The sequence below is a fragment of the Geospiza fortis genome, unplaced genomic scaffold (genome assembly GCF_000277835.1).
Source record: "Geospiza fortis unplaced genomic scaffold, GeoFor_1.0 scaffold264, whole genome shotgun sequence".
NCBI classification, from domain to species: domain Eukaryota; kingdom Metazoa; phylum Chordata; class Aves; order Passeriformes; family Thraupidae; genus Geospiza; species Geospiza fortis.
In genome coordinates this window covers 3014128-3041714 of record NW_005054332.1, presented here as the reverse complement: position 1 = coordinate 3041714, position 27587 = coordinate 3014128, and the positions used below count along the sequence as shown (strand labels likewise).

The window sequence follows — 27587 nt, the reverse complement described above, 5'->3', positions numbered from 1 at the left end:
TGTAATATTTGGAAAGTAATCTAATTACCAGGGAGACACAGAACAAAAAAAAAGAAAGAGTAAAAACAAGGAAAAGTAATTGGTGTTATAGAAGGAGGGACAGAGATCGTTAAAGTGGAAATGAAAAGCAAAGATCTATCTAATGTTTAACACAGTATCAGAATTCTAAAAGAATTCTGATAATAAGACACTGAAAGTAATGGATGACTTGTCAGAATTCTTGTAGAATTCTGATAAGTCATCCATTACTTTCTGTGTCTGTGTTCCACAGCCAGGCAGAGATCCAAAGTTTTCCTTATTTACTTATCTATTTATTTAGCTTAACAGAAAACTAACCTTAATAGAAGCCCTACTGGTCATTAAAAGAGGGGAATATTTCAAATCAGTCAAAATTCCATTTTAGGGGTAACACAGGGAATGAAAATGCAAGTATGACATGGTACTGAGAACCTGTGAAGAAAAGGTGAGTTTTAACTCTGAGAAAATATACAAAAATTATCCTGAGTTCCTAGAGCTACCCCAACTCAATTTTAGGGTGAGAACTGAACTCGTACCACTAATCCTGATCCACACTGAAGTGGAAGTTGCAGTGAACTGAAAATGCTCCAAATGATTTTGTCTTTTTGGACTAAATCTATCAAATAATCATATTTTTCTAGCTCTTCTTGGGAAGAAATCACCTCACTTTCCATGTTTTCCATTTGCAAGAAATTGCAAGATAAAATATATAATGAAATACTCAACTGGCAGAGAAGACTATTTTTTCTTGCTGACTAGTGAAAAGTGTACTTCTGTCTCAGAAGTTTATGCTATATATTGAGGAATGAAATATGCAGGCAAGAAGCAACTTTTTTATGTAGTATTAACAGGCATACATCCAAGTCTGCATGAATACTCTCTGGGGATCACAAAAGAATTCTCTGAAGTGTGAAATCACAGTAAGTACTTCAAAATATGGCAAAACTGCAGAACCTAAGATAGTTCTATAAATCAAGAATTTGGAACCAAGATCACAATTACAAAAAGTGAGACTCAATCCAACTACAGAGAAGTTGCTTCTCTATAAGTTGCTCAAAACTTCAACATTTGTATTTTAAAGCTGTAAAACTTACAGTAAAGTCATATGCTGTACAACTCAAAGTCATACGCTTACTGTGTTCTTTCTCGTCAGGATGCAGCATTTTCTCTTGTAAGTTATGTTTTGCTCAATGAGTCATAAATTAAAGAACTTTCCAGAGGAACACAAGGAACAATGGTTCAAATTTTATAATGCAGTATGCATTAGAATACCAAAAGGCTTCTGCTGCATTTTAATGACTCATTTTGCTGTTGAAGAGGAAATGCCAGCTGATGTACACTAAAGTTAATAAGGACCTGAAGGAGCTAAAACTGATACTTAGCTTCAAGTATCTTTGGTACTCACTGTAAAGAATTGTGCCATTTAGAGCAGTTGTTTTCACTGTCAAGTACAGAGTCGTCAGATTGCTTGTTTCCTGCCCAGATGCAGTCCTGGTATCAGATACAGATGTCAGAGAAGGTAGCTCCAAATAAGAATTTCCAGTGAAGGATGGAAAAAACAGTGCTATGTCTGAAATGAACAACAAAAAGCTAATATTATTAATTTATTACGAAATAAAGTAATAAAATGCAGGCACTTTAGAGAGATCAATTTTTTTATACCTGTGAGTAGCATCATCAACTATATTATTTGCTGAGCACATATATAAATTTCTTTAATTTCAAACATTCAAATCAAATACACAGAAAATGAAAAAGTTCTAGCATCTGCCTATTACCAGAAGTGAAAAGACCATTATAGGAGGCGCAAGTAAAAAAGACTAAAAAGACTGTTACAAATTTTCTTCTTTACAGATGTGTCAGTACAAAACTTTTGTCCTTTGACATCTCTGTGGAGTACTTTTATTTCTAGATGGAAAACACAGTTTTTCTTCATTTTCAGAATACGCAAATTTGTGGGGTTTGAAATTATAGAGAGAATGCCATTGGGCAGAACACGCATTTTTCCACTACACTAGTCTGGAAATGAATAATTGTTAAGAGAAAACTTTTAAGTGTGAAGGCTTAACATTTACAATGTTTATTGCATTCATTACTTTAGTCATTATGGCTTTGGGTTTTTTTTTTACCCTTTAGACATGATAACAGTATCATGAATGCAAGAAAAAATAAGCTAAAACTAATTGAGGTTAGGCAGAATGTCTTCCCAATGCCTTAAGAAACCTATTTAAGCAAAATACCTTGAAGATTTCCCAGACTGATCACCAGGGATATGAATAAGGAATAAGCATAAAAAATATATTTTGAGTTCAGGTAATATTTTTGCAAAGAAATTTTTAGTTTAATGAACTAAAACTATACAATGGATCTGTGAATGATGATTAAACACGGGCATGACTAGCACTTAAAAAAAATGTATTCACTTTATTAATTTTTTGTTTGTTTGTGAATCTGACCACTGTTTATCCTCTGCTGTTTTTATTTGACTTAATAAAAAAGGACAAAAGGAAAGGCCTAGCTAAATAAGCATATGTGGAAGGACAGTCATTAAAAAACACCACACCCTGACATCAAAAGAAAAACAGCAATGAGTAGTTATGTTTCTAAATCATAGGTCTGGAAAAGTCAGGATTGTTGGAGAAAGTGGAAAAAGATATGAGATGAAAAAAAGGTCAGTGGCATTGCAAATCAGAAGCAGACCTACGTGATTATGAGGGTTTTTTGCCTAATTAAATTCATACTTTCAAGAGAAACAGGACTAGGAGGTATAGCAGTGTAGTGCAGGGCCACAAACAGGATTAAGGGCTGGGTTCTCTTTCACATGAGGAAAGGCTGAGAGAGCCAGGACTCCTAAGGCTGCAGAATAAAAAGCTCAGGTGGATCTTAACACCTGTCTGTAAATACATGGGGATGGAGAAGAGGGAGCCAAACTTCTCTCAGCAGTGCACTTGATAGCAATGGGAACAAATCAAAACCCAAGAAATTACACCTGAAGACATGGAAACTCTGTTTCACTGTGAGGGTGGTCAAACATTGGCCTAGGTTACCCAGAGGGGTTTGTCAGGTCTAAGTTCCTGGAGATTCTCAAAACCAGTCTGGGCATGGTTGTGACAAACCTGTTCTAGGTGATCCTGCTCTGCTTGAGAAGGGGGTTGGACTTGATGGTCTCAAGATGATGATCCCTTCCATCCTCAAAAAATTGGTGATTCTGTTATCCTTCACAGGGAGGTTCTGTGCACTCAACCTTAATAATTATTCTTGAAGTGCAGTGCCTTTAGAAATCACAGCGTAGTTCAGTACTCACAATGTAGTGGTACACTGAGCAACAAAGCTATTAAAATGTCTTTTATTGGGTAGTTAAAAAAACCCCAACTAGTCAATTTGGAGAGCAACTGTCCAAAATTTATATCCTAAGTTAAAATTCATCTGTGAAGTTTCTTTCAGGTAGGTGAAAGGAAGGGGGAGAAGAATGAGGAGGGGAAGAGATCGTGGTATATCTGGGCAATCTTGAAAGGAAGGACAATCTCATTACTCCTTTAGGAAGGAGAGCTCCCTTCAAAGGAAGGATCTCCCCTATAGATTTAAAACTTTCCAGGGGATCCAGCAGCTTGCATCCAAAGAAGTCTTTGCATTGATGTACAGGCAAAACTACTGAGAAAAGATTCTATTTCAACAGTCCTGTCTACATCTGCAGTGCTGTGCCCAGAGCAGCCTAGCTTCCATCACCAGTGCTGTGAAGTCCTCTCAGAAATCAGCAGAAGAGACACAGCAAATACAGCAACTGCATCAGAAACAAATGCATACCTGGCAAAAAAAGCCATCCAGAAATGCCAAGATGCAGAGCACATCCTCTTCCCTATGGTGTGCAAGCTATTAGCCTGCTGATCCTTAACAGTCATTTTCTGCCCTAAAGCTGTACAACAGCTGCAATCTGTTGCAAGTCCAAAACATCAGTAAAGAGGTCATTGAGAGCACAGGGATTAGTCTTCTGCTTGGATGAAGGGTCTAAGTGGGACAAAACAGATTGAGTCTGTGTATTAAGAATCTAAAACCTATGTCTGTGATGCAATACACAGAACACTATGGGCAAAGCTGCCAGTCTGGACAAAATTTTTCCACTTCTCTCATTCTAGTAAACTCTTAATTAGCAGAAATTAAAGTCCCATGAAGCACTGACCATGGCTGCACACTGGTAGGATTCATGAATCAGATCCAAAGAAGGGCATTGGCTGAACTACAATGAACTAATTCTCTACCACATTATGACAGTATTTTAGTACTGCTTCCTAGCAATATTTACAATTCTTCATATTTTAAGATGATTGCTGGCCATAAATAATTTAGTATTTAATATATTTCACAGGACAGGCTAACAAGAAGAACCTAATTCCACCCTGGGTCCACTATCTGACACTGTCACCTCTGTCCATTATCACAAGGACTCTCTTCCACTGAGGCAAAGGTCTCCGAGTGAGTACATGCAACCTAAAGGGTTCTCAAAACAATTAACTAGAATGCAGGAAGAAATACAAACTTTCTTACATTTTAAGGGTAAAAAAGATTACAAATAATTCAAAAGAAAAAATTTGTAAGACAGACCACAGACTAAATTGCAGGTGAAAACCCACAGAGTTGGGTCTGAATTACCTGACAAACACATATTACTAAGAATTATACTTTAAAAAATTAACAGAAGAGTCAAATTTTCTACTGAAATAAATTGATTAGCTGGGATATTATTTATGACAATTTTCACAGTAACACAGTACAACAAGTAAAAGTTGAGAAACACCAACAAGTTTCTGTTATGTCCCTACCTGATTTCGTCTTAGTCAGAAAATAAAGAGGAGTAAGGGGAAGGATATAGTTTTCTACTGCTACTAAAATGGGATCAATCTGTTTCCACTCCTACCTCTTATTTTCCCTTCGCATTCTTCACTTTTTATTACAAGACTGGCTTATCTTGAATTTGATTTAATTCTGTTGAATTAGTTTTAAAATCTATTTTTCAGTCCTGAAGATATTAAGAGTCATCAACTGCACCAACCATCACTAAATAAATTCAAATGAGAACCAAGAAAGACTTTAACATCACAAAATCCTAGAAAGAGAAGAAATGCATTCATCTTCTGGTAGGAAAATCATGCCAAACATCTGACTAAGCTTGTCTACAATCTACAGGGTAGGTAATTTCATTGAACGTCCCTGGTCCTCTTTAACAATTAAAGTAAATAGGTAATCCTAGGATGTGATTATCCTCACCCAATCATGACTTAATCTGCCTATTTCTCTCTATTTGCTATAAAAGGACTTGAGAGTCAATAGTTTAGGTGTAAACATGTATGCCAGCAATATCTGAAGGCAGATGAATAATTCTCATTCTTCTTGCTTATGCATCAGAGATAGACAACCTGCAGAAGGATTTTCTTTAGGCAAAACCAAATTAGTACAGTAGTTTTGAGTTGAAATGTTAAAGATGTGAACTGAACAGGATATCAGAATATTTAGTCAGGGGATTAAACCCTGAATTTGCTTTTTGTATCTTTCAATTACAATGGTAAACATCCTCTGAAATCTATGGACAGATTCTGTGCTTGTTACTCTTTTCCATCACTCAGAGAATGCAATAGAAGCACAGGTGATAAAAACTTTTACAAGAAGTGCAGCAAACCTTTTCCGTATTATCAAGAATGGAGGTGTTCCCAGCAGGCAGAAAGTCAGTTAAGAATCAATACCAAGGGTCTGATGAATACATGATCTGTTCTATCCATGTCATTCTCACAGAATATCCCGGGCAACCAGATTTAAACACCTTAGAGTAATGCATTCTTTTATCTTATGTTCATGGTGTGAAGAAAATCAAAGTGAAATAAATATGATTCAGAAAATTCCTAGGGATTATGTCTGGTACACATGAAATCTGACTTGGCTGTTTCATAAAGCATCACACGCACCCACACCAGTACAGAAATACAGTAACCATTTCCTATAAAATAATTGATTAGCTGAGTTCAGCTGTTTCAAGACAATAAAATATGAAACAAAATAAATCTTACCCTTGCTGCTTTCATTCATTTGTCTCAATGCACAAAAGTCTCCTGCCTGCTGTAACTGAACTTGAACATAACAAAGCACAAAATCCTTAAAAAATAAAATGCACAAGTCTTCCACTATCAGGCCAGCCTGGTGCCTTTTTGATAATGCTCTCTGCTGCCAACTGGGAGGTCTGAAATCAGATCACTGACTTAATCTCTTACTTTGCAGACTGCTAGGGCCTTTGAATGGCAGAAAGACAGTACATTTAATTGTGAAGACTCAAGAGAAAAGCACTAAGGGCAATGGGTCATATAAGCAATCCTTAGAGCAGGACATCAATTCATTTTCATTGAAAGAAACTGCCATACAGGTGGAACAATAATAGAAGAAAAGACTTCAAAAAAATTAGGAAAATAAAGCAGAAGATATTCAGCAAGCATGCATCTGCAAAGGTACAATGAAACACAGAACAGAAATAGGGATGATCAAAGGGATGGCATTGCTTCCAGATGGAGAAACAGAACAGGCCTATTCAACATGCAGAGGAAAATGTGAGTAAGAAATGACAGCTCCATGTCTTGGAACACAGCAGGTAAGGGAATTCAATTACTCAATTATCATTACTATCAGGTCACAGGCTTGCATAACAAAAGGAAATTCTTATTAACTTTTTGCAGAATGTTTGGGGCAATTTATTGCCAAAAGCTATTATGTAGGTCAAGAGTATATAAAAATAATGAAAAATAAGAACAATACAAGAACAAGGGAAACTAATCCACCAGACTAGCAAATACAATGGAACCACAGGTCAGGAAACCTTAGTCTTGTTGATTGGTGCAACCTGAAGTAATGCACTTGGGAAAAAATCTCTGTTGTCCTGTTTTATATATCCTTTTTAAAGAGTGACTGTTTTTTCTCTGAGACAGGATATTGAGCTAGATGCCCTCCTGGCTTGATCTGGCTTATGATTTTTATGTGACTTGTTCTGCTCTGTGTATCACTACTAAGACTGCATGACAGAAACTAAGAGAGATGCAGACCATTTTACATAAAGGAAAGTAATGATTCCCTAGATATCTGAAGCATATAGCAACTGTCATCACCTAGTGCCTAGAGTTACCCATCTCCTTTGACAGCTGTATTTCAATAAGCAGATCAACTCAATGCAAATATGTTATTACATTTATTGCAAGAAAAAAAATTGTTGATAGTTTTGGCATTCCTTAAGTACAAAGAATTTGAAGAGTTAGCTGCATGTCTGAAAAAACAAGATCATAGTAAATCAGTTTGATGTCAACATGCTTTGTGAAAAAGCACGAAACAAAGACATAAACAAAGAAACAAAACAAAGAAATAAATATTTTCATATTCCTATTTTGTAGCTCACACAATATTCCTCTTCCAATCTCACATTTTAGGAAGGAGGAATAATTTTTTTTCCCTATACCTTCAGTTGTTTTACATCAGCAAATTTATAACTGCATTCATTTATAGAAGAAGAGAATTTAGTCAACTACTGTGTCTGTGTGAAAGGATGAAAATTTCTTGTCTCAGAATAAGAAGAATTTTATTCAGTTAATGGGCAAGAAACATTATAAATGTCCAGATGAGATGTGCTGTGTAATTATTAAGTTCTGTAAATTTTTCTGGATGTTGGATAGACATGAAAAGTCCAGATGGGTCAGCAACTACAACAGACTGACATGAAAAAGAAAAAAAATTATTAATTCATATTCAACTCAAGATTTTGTGAAAATAGAAATGACACCTCCACATAAAGATAAAAAGTAGTGTAGATGTTTTGTGTTGAAAAAAATCCCAAACAATCTAGCTATTGTTAGCCCAAATCCACAAACAGAATTAGCCTCTTACTGCCTGTTTTTTCATAGTTTTGAAAACAACACAACAAGTGATTTGTCTTTTTCTGTTTTATTAGTTTCATCTCCAAAATTTATTACTTTTCTCCTAAGTGCATTGGATTTTGAAGCGGAAAGAATGTTCTTAATTGATACTTGTACCTAATCAGATGTGTTTTACCACCTGCATTCAAAATGATACATAAGTGCTTCTCTTTTCCTGAATTTGACATGGAGGAAATTGGGAAGCTATTATCTAATATTTTTTCAAGCTGAATATATTTGACAGGAAATATGATCATCCTGCAAAAACACCAGAGTTTTATCTATTTTTAAAAAGCACCCCATCTAGGAGGGAAATGAATGTCCTTTATATCTTAATTTAAATATTTCTATCTTTTCCAATTATGGGAAAAAAGTATAAGACAGGCTCTTAATATGAAACCATAATTTAAACAGAAGCTGTCATATTGCATGGCTATATTTGGTGCTGAAATGCTGGGTGCTTTGAAGGTCGCTGTGACACATATTATGGAAAAATTTAATGAAGCAAGACTTGTAAAAATCTTTTGAAGCTCCCTCAATAATATATTTGTTCTGTAAAATAGCACAGAAGATCTACTTGAACATGAGCTTTCACAGTTTTGATTCACATCTAATGAACTGGTAAAAGAAGAAAATGAAATAAGTATTGGTTTTCAGTGGGAAAAGAGGCAGCTGTCATAATATTTTTGAAAACTCATACTTTTCATAACAAGTTGATGTACTAGATATCATCATTGTAATGACCACTTTTTGGTTCCACAAATGAGTGGGTCAAATAGCTTAACTTTCTATTGGTTTCCAGTGAGTCTCAGCTAAATATGTACATGTTTTATTTGTATGTTGTAATTCTTATGCTTATCAAAATTCCAAGGTCTTTTTTGTTTTATTTTATGGTGTATCAATGTGTTTTCAGCCACTTTAATTTTATCTCTGCCATCTAAGTTTAATTTTATTCTCTGCAATGGTGCTTGAACACATAAACAAACATATCCCAAAGGATCTTAGAAATACTTGAACAGTAATTGGCTATAAAGGTTTAATTTGGAAAAATATTCAGATTTTTCTCAGTGTGTGTCATACTTAGTCAGTTGAAGAGGAAACTTCCATCTGGATAACATTGCAGACTAATTTGTCATATGGTTGCCACTAGATATTAGATGAGCAATATTAAAAGTGAAATGCAAGCTGTAGTTTCAAGAACACTAAATTTAATATGCTCATGTAAATAGCACAGTTTATGTATTGCTACATTGTGTATGCAACAGGTTTTTACTACTTTCCTGGGAGATTTTGATAAGACTTTCCTATTATTATTTAGCTATGTAGGTACATAATTTAAAAACTGCGTAAGTCTAATCTGGGTTCTAAACTGAGCTTGTTTTCACAGGTTCAGAGCGCAAAAAAAAAATGGGAATGTGACAGCAATTTTTTCTCCATCTCTTAATTATATTAACATCTTGCTATGGCTTCCTTTGGGAATCGTGTAGCTAACTCAAGGGCTTGGTGGGAAAAAAATCAACAAATAACAGGCAAAAAAGGATACCTAAGGGTTAAAGTCATTAAAAAAATTAAGTTAGTATCAGAGCATGGATTAGAAAAACAGATATTTCACTCTGTTTGCTCTTTCCTTTGAGGATTCAAACCCAAGTAATTTTCTGCCCCCAGTTTTGCTAATGCATTTTTTTTTATTTTTAGCCTAAAATGCAAAATATATAAAATGGAGAATTATCTATATAGACAACTTGCCTATTCCTTTCCTTTATTTCCTAACATTTATCACTGTTAGATGGGTTAGGAATTATAAAGCTAGAAGTATCACTTACATATAATGATCACTTTAAACTCTGCAACAGATGCAATGTTGGTCTTAGAAAAGTATTTTCCAATTGATTTTTATTATATTTACTGTGTTAATATTTAACAATAAGGAAATAATAATAACAAATTGGAATTGTAGTAACTTTGATTGTTTTCTTGGCAATTACAAGACAGTAATTGGGGGAAGCATGTTCATTTACAAATATTTGTTTGCTTAATCCCAACAGCACTAATTTCAAAGTATTTTAGTTGGGCTCAGCGTTGAGGGCACACAAACCAGTTCAGTCACATGAAATTGCTAAAGAATACTACAATCAAGTAAGAAAACTTATCTGGATTAAAATAATGAGGTGGCCAATTGAAAAGGAATTAACTTCCATAATTCCTAATTTTTTAGCAGACTTATTCAACCAAATTGTAATATTCTGACATCTTAGGTTTTATCTTGGCTATAGTCTTTAACTGTAGAATCCTCATTCTCCCACTTCCAAAGCATAACTGGTAGAAGTTCCAGATGAGATGGATGTTCAGAATTAAAGCTTTCAGTTCATCTGCTTGCTTTTCTTCCATTGATTTGATGTGAGAGTGTTAGCAAACCTTTACTGCGGGTGTAGGTGAAACAAGGAGAGAACCTCTTCAATATATCTGTACATTGCCTTTGTGCCAACTCTGGCATGGATTTTTAGACAGGGCTTTGAGCAACCTGTTCTACTTAAAAATATTGCTGCTTTTTTTTAGGGGGAGTTCAACCAGGCTTATACGCGACTCTTCAACCCAAACCACTTGCTGATTGTATGATTTTATTAAAGCAGAAGTGACGGAGCAGTAGACAAGACACTGACTGCCTTCCCATAGTTGCTGCCTCTTGGGCCAGTGCAATCCTTCCTGAGGAGGAAGGGGCAGACTGCTTTCCTGAGGAACAGAGCAAGCTCCATTTGGAGACAAAAGAAGCCCACAGCATGGCTGTAAACACAGCATTCCCAATGCCTTTTCCCCCCCTTTCCATTCTTCTTGACCAAAAATGCGTGCCCAAATTGATTCCCAAAGGTAATAAAAGGCCTGTGAAGAAAGCCACCAGTTTTGAACAGATCTTTTTGCAGCCTTTTTCTCCTTAGAGAGCAGATCTTACTTTTGTCTATACAGGGGGTTAGGTTAGTGGTTTCTGTTCCATGCAGGATAATTTTAGGCAAAGATTTCTTTCACATGTTGGGGCTCTATCTGAAAGAGCAACAAAACAGCCCTTCAACTCTAGCTTTACTTGGGAATCTGAAAAGTGGTTGCTGCAGACTAAAACATCTTATTTCAAAATCACTTCTGGTACTCTTTTTCCACTTGGTGCAGAATATCACATGCCTATTGATTTCATCACATGCCAAAATCTTCCTTTTGTTTAACTGTACAGAATTAGATTTTAGCACTACTATTACCCACTTTGCATTGGTGTAAGTAGATCTACTCTAGCAGGTTGTTGAACTTAAATGAATAGCAAGGTGGTCAGTGAAAGGACAGAGATAATTTTATCCTACAGAAAAGTATCTGCACACAAAATATTTCCTTTTCTCTGTGGCTTACTGCAGACTTAAAATACATTAATTTCAAGATAAGACTTCTGCTTGATAACAATTCAAGTCCAGGTGTCCAAGTGACAACACTAGAATATAGTTTGGAAAATGCACTGATAGAAATGACACAAATGATGGAAAGCAAATGACAAGTTATTTTCCAGCATTTGCCAATAGTTGAGAAACAATTTCTTGTGTACATGGATATTCCTATAAGGAAACGACTCCAGGAGCTGAATAATCATGTCTTACAGGCAACAAGACAAATACAGAAATATTTTTCATGGACTGAAGTAATCCTTGTTCCTCAACACCATGTAAAAGAGAATTTCTTAAGCAAGGTATGAAGCAGCAGTAGATCTCAAGTATACCTAGCTTCATTATGAAAAACACAAAAGTACTATTAAAAACTGCCTGATTTTTCTGTTGTTTTATTAATGAGCTGAGGAATTAATCTTGTGGTATCTTATTTTCAAATAAATATCTATTTTAAAATAGTGTGTCATGTTCTGTCATAGATCTTCAACATGAGTATTTCTTTCATGGATATCAATGATTTTTTTATGTAGTGGGATGATCTTCACTTTCTTTTTAGGGAGAAAAAGTGATAATTTTAGGAGTTTTCTGCTATGAGACAGAAAACTGTCTGTTGAACAGCTGAGTAGCAATTACAAAAAAAACCCCAGCACTGCCAAGCTGATACGGAACTCTTTGTGGAACAGACAATGAACTTAAAATTTAAGATTTTAATGTAATATGAACTCAGGACAGTCTTCCCTGCAACTTGATAATGAAAAGGATGGGAGATAAATAATCATTATTTTATAAGATTTAGGAAATTCTACATATTTTGGAAGTGGGGCCAAAGTAAACTAAGCATATATTTGAAAAATGGATGACCCATTCTGCTGCTTTGCCAAAATTCTCTTCCTCACTTTAGTACAAATGTCTGTGGATGGTCTGAGAAAAAAGCCTATTATAATAATGTGCACCAGCACACTTCGCTGCTGGTGAATATAACAGCTGAACTCACAGGTCAGAAGCATGTTTTAGATAAGAGATGCTTAAGTACTGATTTTATACCATGTGAAGGAATTGCGCTCCCAGCTAGAAGGACAACTGACTATCAAAAGAAAAGGAGAAATGACAATTACATTTAAAACATGACTTTTAAAAAGTCCTCAGACAGGCTTTCACCCCTCACACCCATCCTAAAAAGTGACCTACACTGGGCTGTCCTCCTGTTTCCGCAATAATCCAACACAGAGCAGGAAGACTTCGGAGTCTGTGCTGTCCACTAAATAAAACTCCTTACTTAGTATCCAGAAATCTGCAAATGCCCTGGTCTCCAGGTCTGAGGAAGGAAACTCTACACTTCTGGACACCCACCAGATCATCCAGGAGTTTACAGATTAAGGTCCACTTGCTCCAGAGACTAATGAATTTCTGCAAGAAATTCATTGGGTATTATTCCTTATTTCTGAAGAACCACCTGTCTCAAGTTTGCAAAAGCCTTGGTGAGTTTTTTATTGTAATAATCTCAAAGTACTAGGTCCCATCTAATTTTGGTTTTATTGTTCCAAATTGAAATTAGAAGAAAAAACCCAAACTCCTAAATTTTTTCTCCACAGTTGAAGAATGTATTTCTCCAGCGAAGCTTAAAAACTATCCATGGAACACATTGTGAAAATACTAACTTTTTTACTTGTAGATTTTTATTTTTTTCTGCTTTATTTATTACTTTGTCACACTGCACATTTTTATATATGCTGCTTCCATCAACCAGGAGCAGATAAAATAGTCTATATTTTTTTTTCATTCTTGTCTTAAAAATGGAAATTTTCAGGCCAAAAGTTTAGATAGGAAATACAGGCATAAATCCATCCAGTACATTGCAATATTAAAGAGAGAATGGAATATTTTAATACAAATATTAAAGAGAGAATGGAACCAACCATAAGAATTTATATTAAATATATTCATTTACTTTCCATATTTAGACAGAAATGCTTTAGAAGTTTATTGTTATAAGTTATTTGATTAGGACATCTTTCCACATAGCAGCTTCTCAAGGATATCCTTGATGTATTAGAATAAGGAAACAGATGAAAGTAATGCCCTCCTTTTCAAAGTAAACACTTCTGATGGTCTTCTCTTCCATCCATGATGAGTCCAGAACATATATTCTCAACCATTCCAAAACTGAGCGATTAATACTTCACCTCAGGTTTGATATCAATTTCAAATATAGCTTCAATAGGCTTTCTGTTAGCTGCCTACTAAGGCAGACAGAAATATGTGAGGCAAGATGTTCATCAGGATTGTGTGATACCAGAAACCCCAAAGTGCTGGAGCTAGAAAGTCTGCTGCCCTCACTATTGGATAGCTAAAATCCCTTCTAGGTTCTCAGCTGGTATATTTCTGTTTCTGACCTTTGAGCTGCTGACAAAGGACATTAAACGCAAGAGGGCTGGTCAGCAATTTTTTTTAAATTCAAAAGCACTGATGTCTACATTGCAGCAGGAGTTTATTAGAAGAAAACTAAGTTTGAAACTCAAATACTTCTAAGTATGTAATACAGTATAACTGGCATCTAGCAAAATAAACCTACAGTCTGATGTACTGATAGCAAAATAACCAATCTTTTACAGACAGCTATTTTTTACTTTGTTCCATTTATCACTGGTCTATGGCTGATACCTTTTAAATGGCAGTTTATCTACCCTTTTACACTAACTTATTTCCATTACTTAAGACATTGGGGCATACTATCAAAATATAAAAAGAATAAATTGCCTGTTGTATAGCTAAAATTAACCAATAATCTGGAACAGAATTAATTGTTGAATAAGCCAGTCTTTTGCTGCATTAATTATAATGTCAAGAGCTACTCAATGAAGTTCAGTACTTTTCTTGTTGTTGTTACTTATTAAGTTTTTTTTTTCAGTTTTAAATCTGAGATTCCATAGTAAATTTCAATGGCATGACTGCACTGTTTTTAGTTGTGATAGAAGCATAGCTGTGTGGTACTATATTTTAGTTTTGTGACGAAAACAGTATTCCTCACTTCTACTTCCATTTCTCTTCCCCATCCCACTGGGAGGGAGGGAACAGCTGTACTGGATTGAGCTGCCTCCTGGGCTCCTTAAACCACAACAATGTTCTAGAAAAAATACTTTCAGGCCCTCTAGAATGCATTGCAATGTAGGTTGTTGTCATTTTATAGAAACCAACTATCAATAATTCTGAAGAGAGGGTGAAGCTCCTTGCTCAGCCTTGGATACCAAAAATAATATCTGGGAAGTATACATCTGCCTAGAGTAATAAGGCTGAAAAGCAAACTTTCAAAATCTTCATTGACTGGTAAACACAAGAATTTCTAAAAATGTCTGAAATGTCTGAGGTAACAGAATTTAAAACAAGAATTTCTAGATTAGAATTAATTGACATATCACTCTCTTGACAGTCCTTTTTGTATACCAATTGGTTTTTTTCCTCCAACAAAATCTAAAAAGTCATTGAGAATGACAGGTCTGGCAAAATGCAATGTGAGGTATTGAAAAGGAGAAATAAAGGAGGCAGATAATATTTCTGAGGGCCATTATTAAAAAAAATAAACCACAACATTTTAAATGCATCACTAGTGCAAGCAAAGAATAGCTAGAAGTTGCACCAAGAATTTACTATAGTCAATTTTTTTCACAAGCATAGTTCAAGTAACACTTTTAATTCTTTGCCTCCAAAAACTATGGATCTGAGCGGTGCAGAGAGGAGCCTCTCCCAGGCTCTGCTCTTATAATACAAAGCACAGTTACTAACAATTCCTTTCTGACAGGACATGGTACCTTAGGATGGGAAATCTTATTTAAAGTCATTGGCAGGACTAGAATTAAGTTTCTTTTTGAGAGCTATCTGCACTACTGTAATATCCATTTTCTGTAATTTTTTTCCCAATCTAATAAGCAATTATAAAATAACCTTACAATGTCACAGCTCTGCCACTAATGTCACACAATATAATGGTTCTCTGGTACATGAAAAAAAACCTACATGAAAGCAGAGAATAAAACAATACTGCAATCATATTTACTGCTACTTTTAAATACACATTCCCCCTCTGCCTTACTAATATCTGCTAGGCTATAAATAGTAATGTAGGAAACTACTTATTTTTCTAATCATAGATTAAAAATTGGTATGAGAGGAAGAAACAAGGTTTAAATGAACTATCATTCGGCATAGCTCAGATGCAGCTTAGAACAGTAGCAGCGCTGATTATTCTTTTGAAATAAACACAATCCCAAGACACACTGAAAGGGTAACAAAATCAAAATATGCTCAGAAGAGCATGTCCCAGCATAAGGAACCCCTGCCCTTTCAACTTGTGGTATCTAATTATTAAAAAAAGTACATTTTGCATTTTAGCGCTGTTTGAGTTTTCATCTTTGAATCTATGTTTCACATGTAGTAACACCTCAGATATTTTCTCCCTAACAGTCTCAGTGCTGATGGATTTCGTATTGGAAAATGTAATTGCTTTTCTGGATTTTACATTCATTTTGTAACAAGCCTACTAAAAAGTACCACAATGGGTGAACTGCAGGTAAATGATCCAACACAACTTTAATCTAATTTATCTGCTAAATCACTTTAATTAGTTTTGGACTGTCAGCTATTACTTCCAGATTTTCAAAACAGAAAGATGAATGAAAACACTTATTTCAAAAAAAAAATACTCTTACGCACTTTCCTTGAGTCAAATAGCCTCCCACAAAGTAAAAAAAAAAAACAGTGGAAAAAAACCTCATGCCATTAGTATAGCACTTTCATTTTATAACTTGGATATAAGGCACAAAATAACTAACACCTGTCATTTTGTAAAATGCTTTTCACCTTTATTATCGAATGTCTAGTAGAGAGTGAGTAGTCTTGTTTAGACTGATTGAAATTCACGTTTATTTTAATGCATGCTTATAAAATTTGAAATTTGCCATTTGGCTTTTTTTTTACTGTGCTTACCTATGTCAGACTCAGTAGTATAAATCCAAAATAAAGAGTCTGTAAAGCAATGTATGATAGTGACTACTACCACTAAGTGTGGGCAACCATTTTTAATAATATAAAATATCACAAAAATAAACTTATTCACTTTTCATATGTTGGGCCAAAAGAATGAAAACTTGGGGTTTTTTTCTTTATTGCACAGCATGTAAATAAAAAATAAATGTTTAAAACCTCATTATATAGTGCATGTTGCTTTGTTTCTGAGCAGCAAATGTTTTGAAAGTAGTTTCATGATGATTATAAAGAACAAATTGTGTGAAATAAGTGAACACTTTCAAAATTATATCCGAATATAAAATGAATTTTAAGATCATGCTGGCATTGCTAAGAGCACTCAGTAGTGGTCTTGATGAGAGACCATGTTGGCTTTGCTAGACTTGTTTAAAACTGTAGAAGAGGAACAAGGGAGAAAATAATAACATGAACATAGATGAGCACCTTACCCAACCATTTAAGTCCTACAAGCTGACATAATTGCTTTTTAATCTATGAGAAGTTTTCATATATATTAGGAACTGTGTGGCCTCCTTTGGCAATAAATGAATTTATCTGCTACTATGACATACAACTCTGCCATGAAACAGAAAGTGTGGTGACTAAACTGAAACTACTGCTGTAAAATGCACTGCCTGATCTTCAATTAAATTCTCATACTAACATAAGGAGTTATCTGGAGCCAAAACCCGTTGATCCTTCTTTGCTTATGTGTCAAGGAGATAAAAACCCAAAGTCCTGATCAACAAACAAGGTTAATAATTTTTTCTCTTCAGTTAGAGAAGAAATCCTTCTGTTTTCCTAGGAGGGGTGGGAACCAGCCACTGCAGATCATAGATTAAAGCTCTGCTAAGAGAAACATCAGAAATAGGATTGCCAAATGGAGAATTATGAAAGAGGGATCTGAAATTTTGTGGCTAGAAATAGCCAAGGTGTAACAGAGGTGAAACTTGCATATGAGCTGAATTGAAATCATGGTGTCAAAAGAAGTTGCACAGCCACAGCCTAACTTAGGGTTCTTTTTATGAAGCGGCTGAGTGGATGTCACAGTGAAGACAGAAACATGGCAAGTACATAGTGATTCTTCTGAAAAGTATTCTGCCAGCCTTCAATGATTTGCAACTAGTGGACTTTATGAGACAAAGGTTTGTCTTCTGCATTTAATGTCTTCTAAGAAACCTTTATCTCATGAATTTATACGTGTTGCTCTTTGAGCCTATGTGTAAGGAGTCGACCCTGGCTGGTTGCCCGACACCCACTGAAGCCTCTCTATCACTCCCCTCTGCAGCTGGACAGGGGAGAGAAAATGTAACAGAGGGTTCATGAGTGGAGATAACAACAGAGAGTGATCACTCACCAAACACTGGCATGGGCTAAACAGGCCTATGAGATAATTAGAGATACTAATAGACTATGACAAAAAAAAAAAAAAATCAGATCAAAGCAGGATAATCAGAAGTAAAATAAGACTTTAAAAATGACTTCCCAGCTCTAACTCTTCCCCCTACAGTGGTTCAGGGAGACAGGGAATGGGGGTTATGGTCAGTTCATCACAAGATGCTCCTGCTGCTGCTCAGGGAGAGGAATCCTTCTCCTGCTCCAATGTAGTGTCCCTCCCACAGGCAACAGTGTTCTACAAGCTTCTGCCACATGGGTCACTCTTCCATGGGATGCAGCTCTTCAAGGACAGGCTGCACCAGTGTGGATATCCCATGGAGTCACAAGTCCCACTAGGAAACCTGCTCCAGCATGGGCTCCACTCTCCACAGGTCCACAGGTCCCAGCCATGAGCCTGCTCCAGCTCAGGCCTCCCATGGGGTCACAGCCTCCTCCCAGGCACCCACCTGCTCCAGTGTGGGGCTCCTCCCTGGGCTGCAGGTGGATCTCTGCATCCCCATTGCCCTCCATGGGCTGCAGGGACACAGCTGCCTCACCATGGGCTGCACCAGGGCTCAGTTCTGACACCTGGAGCACCTCCTGCCCCCCCTTCTGCACTCACCTTGGAGTCTGCAGAGCTGTTCCTCTCACATATTCTCACCCCACTCTCCTCTGGCCACAATTACATCTGAGCAATAACCTTTTTTTTCTTCTTAAATATGTTATCATAGAGGCATTACCATAATTTCTAATCGGCCAGCCTTTGCCAACAGCATGTCTGTCTTGGCTAGATGACATTGGCTCTGCTGGACATGGAGGAAGCTTCTGGCAGCTTCTCACAGAAGTCTCCCCTGTAACCCCCCTTCTAGCCATGCAAACCTAACACATCCCACCCATCACCTCTGTGAATCACATATATAAGAATTATCAGCAAAAAGCCACATTCACCAGAGAGCCTACACTCATATCAAGAAAACTAACCAAACAAAGCAAGACAAAAATTTCACATACAAAAGCAAAATAACATAATCACAGCACTTAATGAAAATGGACAATTTACACAAAATCCGCCCCTTGTCCCTTTGGTGCTGTTACTCAGATGTCATGTCACTCACACCATGATGTAACTTTTAGTATCTACAATTTCCTACAAATAAAAAGTCCCACTACTTAATGTCACTACATGAAGAATATAAGCAGAAGAATCTCAAATAATTTCAGTTAGGCTGAGGGCTCCTTTCCTCTCTGAACACAGTGTCTTTGAAACAGCAAAACAACCCAAACCTGTGGGAAATATGAATTCCATTAAATAGTTCTTTGGACACTTTCTAGCAGACAAGACATTAGTTCCAGTACTGATTTTTTTTTCCTGAAAACATTCATATTTATCTTCAGAATCTGAAAATTCAAAAAACCTATTATAACTCTCAGCACATTTGCTGAGGATAATGAGAGAAAGAAAAAAAATTCTACTGTTGCCAATTGCAAATTAAAAAAAGTCTTAATGGCTAAGAAGTATATAGGCATAGCAAAAATTAACAAACTACCATTTCTAATGTCAAAATAAATAAAAGACAGTATCATCTGCTATGAAACTGGTTTCTACCAGCATAAATTTACAGTCAGAACTTAGAAAAGCCCTGAAGCCTCAGTTATTTCTTCACAGAGTATGCATTCTGATGTCATGGGAGAAATTCCTGGTCAAAACTCTCATATTCATCCAGACACATCTACTCTTCATCTCTCTATCTGTAAATGAAATTTAATTCATGCCCCAATTCATTGCATTTTTATTCTTCTCAATAACATTACCATCTAATGAAAGAATTGAAGTTTAAGAAACTAATCTGAAAAAAGAATATCAGAGGATATACATAGAGAGATTAAGAATTTATTAATTTTACAATGACAGAAGGAAAATCTTTTTCCAAATGAGCTACAATATTAGAAGTATTGGAAATGCTGATATTATATTCATGCTCATTTATGAATTAGATGTAGTAGCTTAAATTGTTACTGTTCTTCAACTGCTCATTACTATGCCCTCAAATAAGATCTAATCATATGAATGGTGATTCCTTTTAGTACATTTCAGTGCACAGTAAAACTTGTTAATTTAAATCATACAAATGAGAGCATTGCAGAATCAACTTTTATCACCATGGATTACAATAATATCCTAAATTAGGATAAATTAGAAGAAAAATTAGACAGTAGACTTACAGTGTACCAAGTCTTTGAAAAATATCTAAAAATATGTCATTTACTTCATGCATTCAATTTTGTGCTTCCAAAAGCTAAATAAGCATTCAGTCTTTTAGAAAACAGAAAATTTTGGAGATTTAAAATTTTATACAAACCATTAAATAAATATTGCCTTGGGCAGGCATGTGGAGACTGTGGACTTCTAAAGAACCAGATGCCCTTGATAGCTTCATTAGCCCCAAATAAGAATAATGATAATAACCCCTAACAGACACTCAGCAGAAACTTCTATGGTATTTGTGTCCTGTTCTAACTTAATTTATGCTTTTTCTTCATTATATTATATTTTATATTATTACAATCCAATGACTATCATTGCTAAACTTAGTTTTTTATGGGTTCTTACTTTCTCATGCATAAGGTATTTTGGAATGATCCTGATCAGAATTTTTCATAAAAAAAACCCCGTCAAACACTTAAATATGATGAGGTTTGCACTGGTTATATTTCAGATAACCAAAAGGGTACTATATTTATGTGAGTGTACTGTCACATAAAATAACAGGAATAAATTGCAACTCTTTTTTTTCCAGGATTCTGTCCTTTACAAAGAAATGTTAGTAGCGTCACTTTGTGTGAAAAAGTTTCTGTCATCGTTATGGGACAGCTGATGTTGCAGTTCAACCTCTACAGGTATGACATTGAATATTGATGCAAATTGACCATTAAAATTTGGTATAATAAATTTCGTACCAGACTGAGTCTATTTTCTTACTTCTACCTTACACAAAAAGATGGGATAGATATCGTATAATGAAATCAGTAGGGCATTATTTCACATTTACTAAAATACAGTTTCAGTTGTTCAACACTTTGTTAAATGAAAAAAACCTGAAAATTTTTACCATGTATATCTGACTCTGTCCAAAAGATGTTTCTAGAATGCTAGGATTTAGCTGTAGTGATTTACAGGGAAACAAGGGAACTAACATTCTCAAACTAAGTCTGGCTGGACTCAATTGGCTTTTATTCCTCAGAAGTAATAATCATCATCCACACTTAGAATCATAAAATGGCTGGCGTTGGAAGGCACGTTTGAGGATCCATCTAGTTCAATATTCATCACTTGTGTGAGAATTTTTGAGGAATGTCCAGAAAATTGACATTTCCATGTTGTATATATGAGGCAGCTGGGAAGTAGCATGGACAATACCATACATTCATGCTTCAGGGAGGTAGGGCTCTGGTTGCCACACACTCACAGCACCAGGAACTGCCCAATCTCAAGCTGCTTATGCACATCAACTAACCATGTAAAACATGGCACTGGGGACATCATTGAGCTTTCAATGATCTTCATAAGAATAAAGAAAAAAATTGTGATGCTATCTAATTTATGATTCAGTGTCAGTATCACATCATAACAAGTTGTACTATGAATAATTTTAAATCCAGTTAGCTTGGAGGCAGATTTGCCATGTGCTAGAGATAAATGCTTTAAATGTTATTGTCAGTAATTGACTAGGATGCTAGTATTGATGGTGCCCCTGTTAAAAGCGTTCTGCTCACTCACAAAGAGGCAGGGAACTTACAGTTTTGCTATATGAAACTTCAATCCTGAAAAACAGCCTGCCATTGCAAAGGATAAATAAATTTTAAGAAGGATCGGTTTCTTAAATATCATCACAATTACTTTCCTCTCCATTTTTAAAGAAATCCACTAAGTACACCAATTTCACTATTAACAGTGAAGCCCAGATTTCTGTCATATAAATATATGAATGTGACAGAGAAGTAGTAGTTAGGACTGGAATTTGCTGTTTGGCTTGCAGACAGACACTGCCAAAAGCTATTGAAGGTACACTTAAAACTCCTAATAGATTTTCTTTTAATTTTTTTGTCTTTTTTTTGACCTAGATGTTTGATCAACTTGTGTGACAGTTATATTAGGCTGCATTTTGTCAGCAAAATTAACTAGTTACAAATAGATAGGTTAACATCAACAGAACAAAACCTGTGTTTGTTCCTGAAGAAGAGTATATATTTTGATCAGTACTCTTTTCAAATTATTGATAGATCCCCTGAAATGGAACCTAACACCTAAGTACACAAGCAGTAGAAAATGTGTTGGTAAATTCAAAGTGTTCATCACCGTAAATAAAATATACTTTACCCCACCAAATAAATAAAAATTGCATTGTAAGGCAGAACTGATGATACAGAATACTGAAAACAAGTGGAAATAGAATAGAACAGTATGGAAAAGCAAAAGACAGCAACTGGTTCTGTCGCTGTGCATTCTTTTAAAGGATAGATTTAATGGATATTCCATACATATCGCTTTATCACTTTGTAAGTGTTCACGGGTAAATCATAGGCCAGATACATAAATAATGAAAACAATATGGCAATTTATATATGAAACATATGCAAATGATGACAAACACTGAGGTGCCTTATGACTGCCAGCAGGTTTTGAGATGCACTCTGCATAGTAGTATTTTTCTCTCTTGTTCAAGTGAGAGACTTTATTACATATTAACAGCAGTTGGGGAAGGAAGTTCATTTTCTGCAAAGTTTTTATGATTAAGCAATGGCAACAGAAGGCACATCACAAAATCAGTTACAGCATATTTCATGGTGCATCATTTACTGGCAGATGAGGCAGTTTCCTCCTTGAGTGGAAATCTAAGGCTGGGGTTCTACTGCAATAAGTTCTTTTAATAGACATTCTGTCAAAAAAATTATCCACAAAGTGACCAAAGCAAAAGTGCACTAAGTTTTGCATCACAAAAATGGGACATTTAGTGAGAGAACGTTTAAAAATATTACTGTATCGTATTCCCCAAAGAGTTCAAGTGAAAAAATTGCTTGCCAAGGTTCATTTGATGGCTGTGAGTCCTAAAAGAGTCACCACAATTTTGTCAGAATCAGCAAATCTTTCATCTGCATGATGGTATAACCTGATATATCCACATCTTACACTAGAGATCCCTTCATTAGTGATGGACCTGTATTTTATTCTTTAACCATCTGTTTCCAACTGTTCAGAACATACTCTAAAATGTACCTGTGCAGACAGAGTGAAAATTTTCTTCAAACAAGCAATATTATAGTCTGTGTTCTTCTTACCTGAAAGCAATTTGGAAATGCTGGTGAGACAATGGATTCCTTTATGAAGTCAAGCACAGCCAGCTAACTTTGGCATATTTGTAAGGTGAAATGTCACAGAAACTTTATGAAAAATGACCTATGCCCATGAGTGAAAAATGGCACAACCACTGGAGAGAGAACAGTGATCCACAGGGGTTGAAAGACTTCGGTTTTGCTTGGGCTTCACTACCAAGTGACGATTGGCACTGACAATAAGTCAAAATTTCCCAGCAGCAGCTGCATCACCATGGGATAATCTAAACCTGCTGTATTTGGCAGCCTAGGCTAGAGTGACAACAAGGAGTGACAACAAAAGTAAAGGGAAATGCAATTGGGGAAAGTGATTTTAAAAGTAAGGTAACATTTAAGAATCTTGTTATATAAAGTGGTGATAAAGCACTTGGAGATTATCCCTTTTTGCTTTTTGCGATAAATTAAAAACTTCAATTTTTATCTGAAATGTAAGAGTTGTCCCTTACATGAACCTCAAATATGTTCACACCTTTCTTTATCTTTTAATCATTCTGTACATCTCAAGTCTTTAAAGTGTATCTGACAACAAAAAAAATCTTGTTTTCCTGCATCTTTGCTTCTATTGAGTGTTACATTAAAGTAATAATGAAAAAGTTCTATCGTTTTTGCCTTAGGCTGATGTTGCAGCCTCAGTGAAATGAGGGCTCATTATAAAATTTCCTGGTTTATTATTTTTAGTGTTAAAGTAATCTAAATAATGCCAGTGTGAAATATATGCAGACCTGGGCTAAACAAAATCCAATGAAATATGACAGTTAAGACTTACATATGAGTTTACCATTTCAGCATCATGAAACAATAGACAATTTCCAAATAATCCTCTTAAAGAAGAATAACCTTCCTAATATAGTGGAAAAGCAGTGTTCCAGCTCAAGTGCTTACACTCATGAAGAGCAGTCAGTCCTGTATATCAGGGCAGTCAGGAAAGCTACACCTTCAGCAATGGCCCAATGGACTCAAACATAACACACTACTGTTTGGATAACAATTACAACTCAGTTCTTGGTTTTAGCTTTGAGTTTAACTCTCCATTGGACAGATTAAATCCTGTTGACTCTCAAAAACCCCATCCTGTTGCTCAGTGCTAAAGGCAGCTTAATTCTTGTGGAGAATCCTCCAGAGTGAGAGGTGGGGAGCAGCTGCCTGCCACCATCTGCCTTGGGAACTTGGCTCAGTCAGAGCCAGGTATTCCCTCTCTGTTTCTGTGACTGAGAGAAGTTCTGCTCTGGTCACTGAGGGACAAAGAGCTTTGGGACTCTGTCTGCTGGGAATGCTGCCCTGACCTGTCCTGCCTCCTTTCCAAACTTTATTGCCCAGATGCCACCACCACACCAGTACTGCTGCCAAGGGGCCAGGGCTTTTTGTGAGGAGCATTTACTCTGATTGCCTGGGTCCTTTCTCAGGCTGTTCCAACTCCCCCACCACGGGCAGGGAGGCTGGTCCCTCATTAGTGCTAAGGACAGATCTGCACTAGCAGTGCTCCTGTGTCTGCGTCCATTTGGTCTCCACATGTCAGTTCAGCCTCAGATGCTTTTATATCCCAATTTACTGGTTGTTTATAGTGCTCCCAAGGAAAGGCAACTAGAAAAGGACCTACTAACAATTATAAAGTGATTGCTTATACTGCACTGATTGTATCAAATTCTAACAAAATTAAGTTCCTTACAAAGTATGTTTTCAGCAAAGTCCATGACCAGTGTAGTATCACTACAGATGTTCTGCTTTGGTGCAAAACCAGATTCGCACTCAGCTCTCTCCATGGTACAAGCTTGACTGTAGCTTTAATGGACTGCATAGATACATGCTGTATGTAATATTGTCAAATGAATTATTTTTACTTAAGGAATAATAATTTAGAATCATACCAATATTTTCAGTGTTTGAGCCTGGTTTTTAAGTCTTGATTTGGACCTGCATCCCATTCTGTTTCTGGTTTTCTCTGCAGTTGTCTCACAACTGCCTTCCCTCAGGCTGTTCAGCAGAAGCACAGTTTCAATGACAGAAGATGCTGGTCTAAATCTTAGCAATCAAAGTCTAACATCTTCTGGAGAAGTGTTCAGTGTCCTGCACTGTTACAGCTAAAGTACATTTACAGTTTCTGTGTTTTCAGATTTGAAAAGAGTATGTATAGACAGATGGGTAAATAAATAACTTTACTCACACTTTTTTGAGTTACAATGTCCATGAAAAATAACCCTGTGGTGATTTAAGACTGAGCACCTTCATATTTCCTAAATTCCTTTAGTGTCTTGATAGTCTTATAAAAAATATTTCCACTTCTTTTGTATACCTCTAGGGTACAAACACAGGTGAATCCTTTCTGCCAGAGGCAAGCAATGACAAAGGTATCCAAGCAGTTAAGCAAGCAAACATGCTTTTAGTATATTAGAACAGTTACTTCAGAAATCTCCTCAGTTTTAAGGATTTTAAAATTGTATTATTTCCTGGATTTGCAATGCCTGCACAACAAAGAATGAAGAAGAGAAGGAAAGAACTGTACTATCTGCTGTCCCTTTTGGATGGGCGCTGATCCATTCAGAAAACTGGCTCTGCACAGTGCTGCATGAGCCAGAACCACTAAGTTTACAGAGGCTCCAGAACAACTGAGACTGAAGTTTTGGTGATACAGTGAAATAGGAAGGGGATAACTGATGAGATCAATTACTGAATATTTCTACTAGTAGGTAGGACAGTGGCCTGACAGGCACATAACTGACTACAGATGGCTTGGAGCGCAGTATAGTGAATAAAGTACCTATGTAGCTATGCAGAGGTAGAATAGATACACAAAAACACAATGTACATTCTTAATTAATTGAAACCTGTCTTTTGGCACTGCATGAGCAGTAGGAGTAAAATATACACAAGCTATCACTCAGTGAGGAGCATATTTTTCATATATTGGAGGAGTAGAAAATACTGGAAAACTCATGCTATTGTTATAATAATCCAAGTCATTGAATTTTTAATGGTTTAAGCCATTTGGGTTTTTAATAAAACTAAAGCCATTCTCTTGAAATCTGATAAAAATAGCTAATGTAAAATACATCACTAATTCTAATTATCACGAGACTATGAGAAAAAATAATCAGTGCCTGTAGCTGCAACCCCTTCCCTAAACTATCAAAATTAAGCTATTTAATCATGAATGAAATTGAAGGCTCCTCCAGAGTTTTGGTTTAGTCTTTTTTTAATTAAGGTAGCAGGCTTAAAGGTTTCTGTTTGCATTAGTGAAGACTTAGCTTAATATCACAAATACAATCCTAAATATCAGAAAAGCGGAGGATATTCAAGCCTGAGAAACTAAATCTGTGGGACCTCACTGCTTCTTTGAAACTGCACTGAGAAATTTGACAACATTAGTTAAAGCTGCTGGTAGGTTCAAAGTAAGAAGAGAAGAAAATCATCCACCCTCTAGAGCTCACTTTCACTATTACAGCTTTGCAAAGAGGGGTTAGATCGAGTAACTGCATATGGTCAATATTTATATATATATTATATATAGTCATGCCTAAAATTGAGTTACCATGGCTTGTATTGTGTGGGATTGTGCTACCACAGGTTTCTACCCATCATACGGAAGCACAGGTTTTATAGATGAACTAATTAGAACTGAAGTGTTTGAAAATATTATTGTTGCTATTTTCTAGACGCCTCTGTTGAGAAAGCTCAGTACAACATTGCACAAGAGCCTACTTTAAATGCAAAGCTTTGTGAGGAAAACAAAAGAGCATGCTTAGGAGTGATGCAATTCTTTTATGGTACATTTTGTCATATTAGAAAGTCCGTGGATCTAAGCAAAGTAAGCAAGTATTGTCTGCAACTTTACACTAGTGTTTGACTAAATATTACCCATCCAGCAGTTCAGGCTAAGTATTGCTATGACAAATTACATATTTGATCCAAAAGAAGGAAGCACTTAATTTTTGCACTGTTTGAACTAGGAAGTATGTAAAGCTGTCAGTGATTTGAGGACAGGATGTTCATGGGGAGACAGTATAGGAATGTATGCCTAAAGGTTCAGCAATAATTTGTTACATGCTTAAAAATTTCATCATATGGTTTCTGTAACTGTTTGCTACATCAGTACAGCTATTGATATCTTGTGTCATAGAAAGATGCAAATAATAGTTATATTAAAAAGATGAAAGTTCATGCATACTGGGGAAAAGTGATCCAATAATTTTTAAAATATGCTTTTTCAACCCTCGTTTATTATTTGTTTCCTGAATCCTTCACACCTTGAAATACAAAGACTTGAAATATTCTTCTTGCTAAATGAGTCTTATTAGGAAAGTGATTAATGTAGGAAAGAAGTTGCAGTACATTGCAAGGTTAGTTTGATCAATTGGTAGAGCAAGCACAGTCTTCTAGCCAATTTTATAGGCTGAAGATAAAGAGAGACATTTTTCTTTTAAACTTACAG

General features: G+C 35.9%; 1 protein-coding gene across 1 annotated transcript in view; it reads right to left on the bottom strand.

Annotated features, from left to right (window-relative positions):
• The window catches only part of EYS (eyes shut homolog), a 702047-nt gene that overhangs the window by 140240 nt on the left and 534220 nt on the right, over positions 1 to 27587 (bottom strand). The window contains 1 exon segment of the mRNA XM_031057597.1: positions 1424 to 1588. Within this exon segment, the coding sequence (XP_030913457.1) occupies positions 1424 to 1588 (165 nt within the window).